Source organism: Erpetoichthys calabaricus, chromosome 17 (assembly GCF_900747795.2).
Source record: "Erpetoichthys calabaricus chromosome 17, fErpCal1.3, whole genome shotgun sequence".
In the NCBI taxonomy this organism is placed as follows: Eukaryota; Metazoa; Chordata; class Cladistia; order Polypteriformes; family Polypteridae; genus Erpetoichthys; species Erpetoichthys calabaricus.
The window spans coordinates 16,570,590-16,582,807 of record NC_041410.2 but is presented as its reverse complement, the minus strand read 5'-3'; the positions used below and the strand labels follow the sequence as shown (position 1 = coordinate 16,582,807).

Here is a 12,218-nt window from a genome sequence, read left to right as displayed (position 1 = left end):
GGCTCTACTCTGAGCCCCTCCCGTAACTTTTCAAAGTAAATAAACCAATGCTAATCATGTCCTCCATACTTTGGTTCCCTCCAGCTAAGGTCCCATGATAACATAATGGGCACAGATGTTTGCGTGGGGTGCCATTCTTTAGCATGCAGCATAGCACAGTTTCATCGTAGGTTTGGAGGTTTGAATGAGTGCATTTTCAGAGATGTGTCTTTCTCATGTGCTTTTTCACAACTTTTAACAGATTTGTTTATTTTTATTTAACTGAGAATAAAACTGTGGATAATTAAGCGGAGAGTTGTTATTGTCCTTTGCCTGGATTCAATTAGAGCTGCTCCTTTTCGATATTTTTACATGAAAGACTGCTGTGAATTTTTTGGAGAATATTTTTACTGCATGAAGCTAATCGTTATTTCATCAGTGAGTTGAGGATGATCCTTTCATCATTTTGGAGAAAATGTAATGTGGAATTTTGAGAAATTGCTGTATTTTACTTTTATGTGGTTAATCATGACTATGATCGACTCTGTTTATTTTAATTATTTTAACAAGAAAGTGGATGTGGATTATGCAGATGGTATTTGTATTTCTTTTTTGTGCAGTTCATCACAATTACAAATGGGGCCTTTCCATTTCATCATTTCAAAATAAGAGTAGGCCATGATTTTTGATGGGAGTGTTGAGGATGGTCCATTTAGCATTTTTGGGAGGGACATTATAGAACTTTGAGGGACGTGCGTGCACTTTTATGCTACCTGTCACGACTCAGTTTGAAACTGTTCTTTTCCAGTGTTTTAGTGAATTATTAAAGAGTAACGCCTTCATTTCACTTAAATCTGAGATTTTTGATGGTAGTGGATGTATGGATTTTTGAGAACCGTGCCTCAAATTCCTTTGCAATTGCTGATCATGACACTGATCAGATCAGTTTATTTTGAAGACTGTAGTGAAAAATTGTATGTGAATTATTTAGGAGTGTGTCTTTGATTCACTCTTACGAAATAATTATCGCCCTAGTTGTGCGTGTTCCCAATGTCTATATTTTCGTAAGGAACTCGATGTGGAACTTAGGGGATATGCTATTGTTTCACTTTCATTCCGTACGTTGCCAGTTGAAAAGTTGGATCCAATTACATTCCTCTAAAAAAATGACACCCATTTAATTTATGATGTAAAATAAAGCAGTGCTCCACGGAAAGGGACGAGGCAGTCATCGCAGGTGACAGCTTGGTTTGATTTCCACTTCTTATCCTTATTTTCATACAAGAGTTTTTCTAACATTGTGAAATAGTAAAACAAAGTGAGAGTTAAGTATGAACGATTGCATAAACAAGTGCTTAATTTACGGTATGTACTGCCTTTAAAAAGTAATAATAAATACTTTCATTTGAGAAATTCCCAATATCTCAGAACTGCGGTGTGCATTGCAAGCATGAAAATGGCACGTGCAGTACCCGATATCGGTGTTCCTTTCCCTGATATTTTAAAATGTCGTATTGTGTATGTGTTAATTGTCATTTTGTAAAGTTATGTTAATTTCTGGAATGTTATTAAGGTGTCAGTCACAGGTACAGTCTTCTAAATGCCTCTTAAGTTCCCTCCGCATATGCTTAGTTAAAGAGGACAGATGTGTTTTTGCATTCAATCTGACAATCGCAAAATTCAATAAAAAAACATATTTGAGTCAAACGGAAGAATGTATACCTTTGTATTGTTTTTAATGAACGTTTTTTATTGATTTTAAGCTAATCTTTCATTTTATTCACACTTTTTCAAAAACTGTTTTTATTAATTTTCCCATTGTTCAGAGGATGCACTATATTGTGGGAATATTGTATTACGAATGCTGTTCTTCAGTGTATATTGTATGTGGATTGAGTGTATCGACTCACGCCTGCTAATTATATATATGGCTAGGGAACAAATGTGCCTTGCCTCAGGTTGCATTATTTAACACGCCGGCCTTTGATTTACATTATTTTTAGAAAAACGCCTACAGTATTTTTAAGCTTTCCTGTTATTTCTTGGAAGTTAATAAGTAGACTGTACTGTAATCTATGATGCATGTCTGTATGATGATGAATCATTTTTAGGTAAAATATTTTTGTTTAATTTCTTTTTATTCCAGGCATCAAAAAGGGACAATTCATCTGCTGCAAAATGTGCTGAATGAGACCAGAAGAATGAGGGACACTCGGAAAGGAATGAATTGATTCGCTTAAAAAAATAAGTCAGTGTAAAATTTGAATGCATGAATGTAATTAAATATTGTACTTAACATGCTCATTCAAATTATTTTCATATAATATCCCAGTTTATGAGTTTTACAAATGGGGTCAAAGGAGATTTACAGTTCCTAACCATTTAAGCCTCACCTATATAAACCCAGAGAATCCCATTTCACAATTCCATCCTCTTGTACATGGAGACCACTTTATTATGAGTGTCTGAAAACGCTGCCTTCTGTTCAGGTTAGCATCTGTGGCCAAGAAGCATTTCCTTTGCCTGGATTATTACATTCTTAATATGTTTTTCATCATTGGTGATTGTCTTGTTGCCTTCATTCGCTTGTCAATGACTTCTTCTTATATCAAAGCCAGTAACTGTAATTATGAAGATTTAGGCACACTTCTTTATCTTTAGGTTCTGCTTTTAATAATAATAAAAATATCGGTTTTCAGATTCAGGGTTGAATTTAGGGCCTGGTGTACTTTGTACCCCAGTTGAAGTTAAACTGCAGAGAAGTCAGGCCAGAACTCCCCCGAAGCGGCGGATATCCCTGGGCCAAGTCTTTCAGGCTGCTCTGTCTCTGCACTCTTTACTTTGAAAGGACAGCATGGACCCAGTGCTTTACCTGGGGACGTAAAGGGGTGAAGGGCTAAGACTGGCCTCCCGCTGTCATGATTTTTCATTTTTATCATCCATCCATCCATTATCCAACCCGCTATATCCTAACTACAGGGTCATGGGGGAGCCAATCCCAGGGCGCAAGGCAGGAAACAAACCCCGGGCTGGGTGCCAGCCTACCGCAGGGGTCACACACCAAGCACACACTAGGGACAATTTAGAATCACCAATGCACCTAACCTGAATGTCTTTGGACTGTGGGAGGAAACCAGAGCACCCAGAGGAAACCCACGCAGACATGGGGAGAACATGCAAACTCCACACAGGGAGAACACGGGAAGCGAACCCAGGTCTCCTAACTGTGAGGCAGCAGCGCTACCCACTGCGCCACCGTGCCGCCCCATTTTCATCATGTATTATTAATTTACTTCTGTTGTCATTTTTCGTGTTATGTGATTGCTGCCTTTATGGTTAATTGTTGGGATGTGTTACTACTATGCCAGCTGCCGGGCACGTAACCTCTGTCTGCAAGATATCGTGACACTGCCTCTATAAAACATGGCAGCATGGTACTGTTGCAAGCCAAATATTGAGATTAATTCCTGAAAAACATTTCCTTTCAATTTTTTAGCCTTGCACTATTTTTGTGTTTGCTTTTCTAGTTCTGACCTTTTTCAAAGTTATCCCAACAATGATTTTTGACTCCTGTTTTTGTTGTGATGCTTTGGTTAACCTCCTCTTAACAACCTTAGCCTGCTTCATCGACAGTTCTTTTATCTTTTTGCCCTCAGGTCATCTACAGGTCCATTCGGGGCTCTTTGCCAATTCTTTTCATCCACATCTTAGCAGACATCTGCTGAAAAGGACAACCAACTCCTACTTCTCTTGACCTGGCATCAGGTGCTGACCAGGAGATATTCCAGCATTCTGCCACCTCTCCGTGGCCTTTCTCTCACTATGACAGGAGGGTGTTTGCCCTTCTGGCATCTATGGAAAGCATTAAAAGATAAGTTTGGTGTTTTTCAAGTTGAAGTTATTTTCTCACAAACATGGTATATAGGCATTTTCCACACAAAATTAGGTTCTAAAGGTAAGGGCTTTCTGTAAATTAAATAAAAATCCCTTTACAATGGATGGTATGGGCCACCTTCTGTGTTTCCAACACATGTTTATAACAACAAGAGAGATCTGGAAATAATTATTTTATCACATATTCCTCGTAGTGTTTTCCTTGTGGTAACTGTTTACTATGATTTGCTCCTATGAGAGGAAACCAAGCACTGGGTTGGGGAGGGTGACATATAACTGCTGAGTTACTGCACACGGCTGGTCGTCTTTTAAGATGGGTGAATCTCATAATATTGGTGGGGTTTTTTTGTTCAAAAATGACATGTCTAAATTATTTTGCAATGTGTGTGCAATCGCAACATGCAGATCAATACCCGACAACTGTCTTGGCTTGAAAAATTGACATATTTAGGAAGTTTTCAATCTTTTCCTCCATACCCCATAGCCAACAATGTAAAGTGCAAGTGCGGGTAAAATATTTTTTTTAATTTACAGAAAACGCATAACTTTAACCCCTTGTAGACGATTGTCATGAAATCGCTTCAACTCGCGTCTGGCCTGAATGCAGCCAAAGTGGCATATGTATCCCGCCAATGCTGGTACATGCATATTCGATACGTACCAAGGATCGTATTGGAAGCACTGGTCATGACATCTAGCAGTCGTGGTGGAAACTACATCCGCCTGATGGAAGCGAAGTGTTGCCGTGGCCGTGCACGTGGATTTTGGCTGCTAATTTCAAGAAATTGTCGAAATTTTGAGGAAAGTTGTGCTAAGATAAAACTATGTACCAGCTTATTGTTTGCTTGTGTGCTATATTCAAATTAACAAAACGCAAATAATTTCTTTTTTATATAATTGTTAATATATTTAGGCAACAAGGGGTTAAAACACAAATTTTTGTGTGGTAAATGCATTTATAGCATGTTTCTGAATAAATAACTCTGACTAGAAAACAACCAAACTTATCCTTTAAAAGTTTCCCCAGAGGCTGTAACTCCTTCTCCTACTCTGGTGCCCCAGCACGTTGCCCTTCCTGGGCACTGAGTACCCGTGCAAGACTTAACACTCCCCAGTGACCCCTGCCTACCCACACTGGCATGTCTAGTACAGCTTCTTTTGTCCCCTGGGGTCCTCCCCTTCCCTTCTATCCTTTCCTATGCCATCTTGGTGATACCCTTGCCTCTGACAAAGTGATGCCACCTAAGAAGCATTTCGCAGTCTGTACAGTTAATGTCAATTAAATACTGAATTGTCACAAGAGTAACAGATGGAATTTTACATCCACAGGATGAATGTCCAGTCTTCCTCTTTGCTGTTTACCTGAAAGTTTATTTTCAACAGTCAAGTCTTCAGATTTACAGCCCTTGTTTCGTTCTGGAGATTGTAATCAATTATTTAGTTCATTTGGAATTATAGCATTGCAAATTATATTTTATTCAGCCTTGTAATGATTACCAAAATAGTAGGACTGATTGATCTGTTCAGTAGCTCGATGTAGAAGACGGTGTTTGTGTAGGCAGACTATCACATTCTGTTCATTCATAACACTCATATTTTTCTATTTTTTCAAAGTTTTCTTTGATACAAAAATAATTTTATGGTATTCATTTGCAGTTTTTTTGTTAAAATGTTTTGCTTAATGTTTTTCTCTCAGGTTGTCACATTAGTTAGGCTGGTATCACATTACAGGACTCCACATGATTTCTTGTGTCAAATGTATTGCAGTTTCTGAATCCCGCTGTCTTTGGAGGTGGCAGATTATATAAGAATCATAGAGATTGACCAATTACTCCATTATACCATCACGACTGTTTTCAAATCTCGTATCGTGCCAAGCGAGTACCGTGAAGTTGGGTATTTTGTCCATTAATGTTTACTTCCAATTGAGCGGCTATTGACTGTTAACTCTACCCTGATGGCTACGACTTGAGACCGTCTACAAGGCAATAAACCCAGTTTGGTGTTATTGTAACATGTTGCATGGAGGTGTAGAAGCTGTTAAGACGGACATGACCGAGTCTCTGCGAGTGTCACTCTGTCTGCACAGCTGATGGCACCAGGTACACAATGTAGATGTGCTTCAAAAACTCTAAATACTACCCAAGAATTAACAAATATGGGGAGGAACATTAAAGACGTAATACTTGAACCGCAGTGATCGTGATTTATCATGCTTATAACCACATTTTAACAACATTCCATAATAATGTCACCTCACTCTCTATTAAGGTTACACAATTACCTTATTCCACATAAAGTTCTTTTCCCCCACCGTGAGCACTCACTCTAACCGAGACCTGCCTCTCTGTTTCCACAGGCAGCTCCTCATGGCGTTGCAAAGTGAAATAAATACATAAACACTCTGAATTAATGTAGTGTAGTGCCAGCCTAATTCATAAGAAATGTACTGAGTTACTTCATGAGGTAGACATAAATAATGAACAACAACAGTTGTGTCAGATAATTGAAATATTAAAGTGCATGTTTCAGTTTCAATGTTAAATTATAAATATTTTCGATTGTAATCTAAATTAGTCCTTTTTTAATCACTCATAGCAGTCCATAGAGGGCTACATCCCTAGTAAAGGATGACAAATCTAGAATGGCATCATATGTGTAATTACTGACCATAAAATAGTCTAAAATGATATCTCACATATTTATGTTTGAAATGTGTCATTTTTAACCTTAACTCTTAGAGGGCTGGGACCACCGGTAAAGAATCAAATATTGAAAATATCAGCTTTCTGAGCAGCAAACTCAAAATAGCATAAAACAACACTCCTCGTGCCTATATTATCGATTCCTATTTTTTCTAAATTTTGTGAAAAGGGTAACTTTGACGTCAATTAGGGGGTCTGCTGCTGTGGCTCACACAATGTAACTTATAGCACAACATATGACCTAAAATGAGAGTTTGTGTCTCTGGAGGGAGTAAAAAGCCTGACATCTTGCATAACTAGACATCAAGACGAGTTGAATAGTATATCGTATTTGGGGTTTTCTCGTACCGTTGAGTTAGGGGGTCAAGTCAAGTCAAGTTGGGGAGCATGCACTGGTACAGTGAGTTTCTGCACCCACTACACAATGAAACAACTCAGGATCCCGGTTGGCAACCCCCCAGGCAGACACACAGTCCTGTCCCACCCTCCGGAAATGACCCTCTATCTGCCACAGCCAGGTGTTACGTGGGTGACCCCTTGGCCTGGTCCAGCCACAAGGGTCCCCAACAATGAGGATCTTACGAGCTGGGAAATGCGCCACGTGGCCGTAGTGCTGTAACTGACGCTCCCTCACAATGCAGGCCATGTGCCTCATTCAGGACTCCATGAGCAACACAAAGTCACACCAACGGTACCCAAGGATTTTCCAGAGAGACACAGTACCAAACGAGTCCAGTCTTCATCTCAGATTACTGGATAGCGTCCAGTGTCTCGCAACCATATAGCAAGACAGGAAGCACTAGGACTCTAAAGACTTGGACCTTCGTCCTTTTGCAGAGATACCAGGAGCGCCACACACCCCTTTCCAGTGACCTCATGACCCCCCCATGCTCTCCCAATCCATCTACTGACTTCATAGGAAGAGTCACCAGAGTCATGAATGTCACTGCCGAGGTAAGTAAACCTCTCGATGAGGTTGACACTCTCTCTGCAGACAGGCGCACTGCTGATGGCCGTGCCTAAAAAAAAAAACTAAGTAATTGTCATGGACACAATTAACACAATACAATAAAATACACATGAAAATTAAACCAAACAAAATATTCATCAACAAAAATACATCAAAAACAATAAACAAAAAATTAATAAATTAAAAAAGACAAAAAACTTGAGCCAGGGATACAACCCTGACTGCACCCTAACAGGTTTTGCTTTGGGATTTTGGCTTTGGATTTGGTTATTTTTTGAGTCGCCTTCTGTATTTTGAATATTTCCTACTCTTTCTTTGAATAAACTTAATGGTCTCTTAATCTTAATGTGTACTTTTGTTCTTTTCTAGAGGGGTTTTATGTTATGCTAAAAATATTAGCAAGAGAATTATTAAGTAAACAAGAGAAGAAACACCGTCCAAAAGATCAAAAAAAGATCCAAAACTTCGAAGGAATCGCACAGTATTGTCTTCTGCGTTAATTTATTTTATGTATGTTTAAAATTCAATCTACTATACAGTGCTTTAGTACAGCTAATGTTGTTTTATAAATGTGCTATATAAATAAAAATAACTAAACAAAACCAAAACGGATCACGCAAGCCAAAGCATGAGATTCTAAGCAAAAAAAGATATTCGTTAGCAAAAATTGAAAGTGGCAAAAAGGTTTTCTGAATCCACAAACTCGAATAAAGATGTGACTTTTAACCCCATTGGGTCAGTAGTCAGAGGTCACAATCTCCGAAGGTACGCCCCTAACAACACAGGAGCTGTCCTAGCAACCGATGAACAAGATAGCACCAAATGTCATAAAATAAAATGGTGGCGATAACAGTAAAGGAAAAAAAGCCAAAAAAACAAAAGTTTCAAATGAAGAAACTAAAAACTGATTCATAATCTACAAAAACAACAAAAATACCAATAAAGTGCCAGATCACAAAAGCTGAGTAAGATGAAAGTGGAAGACATTTAGATAACTAGTCCAATATATCATTTCCACAGTCCTCCATAAAGGTTTGGCCCTTTGTGTGTGTAGGACACAAGCCTGCATTTCAATTTCAGGGCCAGGCCTTCTCAACTTTGAGTTTTGTAAGGCAGAATTCAAAACAGGTTGGGAGAAGCCGGTCAAGTCAGGAGGAGAGTGCTGAGGAGCCCCAAAGCACATGAATCCCAATGAAAATTCCAAAAAGGGGGGGGGGGGGTATTACCATCATACCCTGGCGAATAATGAGGGTCAGCACCAAATCTTTAGAAAAGGAGAAGTGTATTCTCAAAAGGCTCATCGATTAACAAAGAGCACAAGAAGCAATGGATTTGCTCAGGAACATGAAAGCAATGGAGTGCAGACACAGCCCAACACAAATAAACATAGAAACGTAGAAATCAAGTCATTCAATGAAACACAAGTAATCTCACCAACTTCATAGCATGTTTAAGGTGAACCAACAGGAACTCTGGGAAACCCTCTGAATTTATAGGGTGGTGGGGGATGCAGTTCCTAGCAAAGACTGGCAGGTGGCCATGTCTCATGTGGGACCAGCCACAAAACACATGGAACAAACGTAACACAGGCAGCTTAGAGACAGGATCAGAAACGAAGAACAGTGCACGTAATCAACAAAAGAAATATGAACACAAATAAATGACACAAAACAATAGACATGAAAGAAGACTTTGGACCCCAGGTAGGCTGCAACCTGACGGAGAGCAGCGGGCACTGGCATCAAAAATGTTCTGATAGGGAGCAGCCATACTATAGAGAGCAGGGGGGACTGGCATTAAAAAGGAGAGCAGCCATACTACCCTACTGTTAGGGAGCAACAACAGCAACATCACTTCTGTCTGTGGCTTCACACTCTGTGACTGGATGGTTTGTAAGGATAGATAGATAGATAGATAGATAGATAGATAGATAGATAGATAGATAGATAGATAGATAGATAGATAGATAGATAGATAGATAGATAGATAGATAGATAGATAGATAGATGATGCCAAATACTTTAAACCTCATTCAGTTCTGCTATTCGAGGGTCCCCATCACATCTGCCACATGTCACCATCCACCATGACTGTTTATGCTGTAGATATTCACTAATTTTTAGTTTATTTACTACTAATCCTCTAAAGAGAAAGCAATGTATCGAGAGAGAAAAACGCATCAGGGGACATGACTTTTAAAAGGCATTTTGCAGGCAGTGTGGCTGTATACAAAGAAACAGAAGACCACAAGAAAGGTGCAGGGTGGCACTGAAGACAAGGTCACCATGGGAGGCGTCCCTGGCACTCTGATTTTATGAGCTGTAGTTACTGGATGTGTCTGAAGGATTGGAGTCAAAAAGATGCTCAAGTGTGGATGTAGCAGGGTGACATTTGCCAGTAACACTACGGCCCACTGCTGCTGTGTGACATGACTGCAGCTCATCTATAAACTCAGGTTTGAAATTCTGGGGCTGTGTCCAGAGTCGGTGTCTGTGTTGCACACATGGCTGCTGAGATAGGACCTGTAAGGGGGTGAGGTGGGTTTGATGATGGATGGATGGAAGGCTAACTTGCAATCTCACAGGATATGACAAAATAACCTTAAGTACTCCATACGACATTGAGGCAGTGATTGTATGCCAAAAAATGTTTGTTTTAAAAAAAGCCGTATTTTCCTAATTGATAGAACATAATCAACCAGCTGATGTCTGACTGAAAGCCAACTACTGTCATTACTGCTGTTGGAAACTAAGAATTTGTACATTAGCACGTCATAATAGGACGGCAATTACCCCGTAAAAGCAGGCGGTGGAATTATGTCTGTACAAGAATAAAGAAATGGATAAGCTTTCTGGAATGAGAAGAGGGCAGATCAGTGTCAAAAAATAAGCAGTGCGGGAATCCCACTCTCCTGAGGCTTCTGGAAAGGTCAAGGAGGAGGGGCACGAGAAACACAATCCAGAGATGAAATGAAACAGCACAGCAAATGCATGGCACAAGTCGAGCTGTCTGAGCGTCACACTTATGGTAATGGCAGTCAGGCTGGTCAGTGTGTCCTGCTGCAACCCTGATGGCGGAGATGAATGTCAGCACAGTGGAGCAGGACGGCAGGCCGGAGCAGTTCGGGAGATGAAGAAGAAGAAAGGAAAGGAGACATCCTGTCAGGTGAAATGCACGATAGTTTTACAAGGCCAAACAAATGGTGTGCATGTTTACTGTTACATACAGTGTGAAATAAAATGTCTATCTATCTATCTATCTATCTATCTATCTGTCTATCTATCTATCTATGTATTATATAGTGTCTTTCATATCTATCTATTATATAGTGCCTTTCATATCTATATATCTATCTATTATATAGTGCCTTTCATATCTATCTGTCTATCTATCTATCTATCTATGATATAGTGCCTTTCATATCATCTATCTATCTATTATATAGTGCCTTTCATATCTATCTGTCTATCTATCTATCTATCTATGATATAGTGCCTTTCATATCTATCTATCTATTATATAGTGTCTACTAGGTAATGCTTGTGGTTGGCCAGCAAGTCTGCTAACAGCCGCCACGGTGCCCTCAGTTGTGAGAAGCAGATCATAGAATGGTTGAAATAGTTTACTGTCAAATAGTTCAAAGGGAGTGCAGTGAGTGTGTACGCCTGATGAGCCCAGAATTAGGGCGAAACACGTGTCGCACTCCCTTTGCATTATTTGACAGTAAACTATTTCAACCATTCTATGATCTGCTTCTCACAACTGAGGGCACCGTGGCAGATGTTAGCAGACTTGCTGGCCAACCACAAGCGTTACCTGGTAGGTAACCACCCATACAATCAGATTGTGACACAGACTATGAATGCCGTGAAAATTATATACAATATACAGTGGTGTGAAAAACTATTTGCCCCCTTCCTGATTTCTTATTCTTTTGCATGTTTGTCACACAAAATGTTTCTGATCATCAAACACATTTAACCATTAGTCAAATATAACACAAGTAAACACAAAATGCAGTTTGTAAATGGTGGTTTTTATTATTTAGGGAGAAAAAAAAATCCAAACCTACATGGCCCTGTGTGAAAAAGTAATTGCCCCCTGAACCTAATAACTGTTTGGGCCACCCTTAGCAGCAATAACTGCAATCAAGCGTTTGCGATAACTTGCAATGAGTCTTTTACAGCGCTCTGGAGGAGTTTTGGCCCACTCATCTTTGCAAAATTGTTGTAATTCAACTTTATTTGAGGGTTTTCTAGCATGAACCGCCTTTTTAAGGTCATGCCATAGCATCTCAATTGGATTCAGGTCAGGACTTTGACTAGGCCACTCCAAAGTCTTCAGTTTGTTTTTCTTCAGCCATTCAGAGGTGGATTTGCTGGTGTGTTTTGGGTCATTGTCCTGTTGCAGCACCCAAGATCGCTTCAGCTTGAGTTGACGAACAGATGGCCGGACATTCTCCTTCAGGATTTTTTGGTAGACAGTAGAATTCATGGTTCCATCTATCACAGCAAGCCTTCCAGGTCCTGAAGCAGCAAAACAACCCCAGACCATCACACTACCACCACCATATTTTACTGTTGGTATGATGTTCTTTTTCTGAAATGCTGTGTTCCTTTTACGCCAGATGTAACGGGACATTTGCCTTCCAAAATGTTCAACTTTTGACT

General features: G+C 39.7%; 1 protein-coding gene across 1 annotated transcript in view; it reads left to right on the top strand.

Moving 5' to 3' along the window:
* LOC114667823 (WD repeat-containing protein 72-like) overlaps window positions 1-2,272 on the top strand; it is a 268,463-nt gene extending 266,191 nt beyond the window's left edge. Inside the window, exon 21 of the mRNA XM_028823316.2 lies at window positions 2,126-2,272. Within this exon, the coding sequence (XP_028679149.2) occupies window positions 2,126-2,166 (41 nt within the window). The 3' untranslated portion in view covers window positions 2,167-2,272. The remainder of the gene's footprint in view (window positions 1-2,125) is intronic.
* Window positions 2,273-12,218: the final 9,946 nt, after the last annotated feature.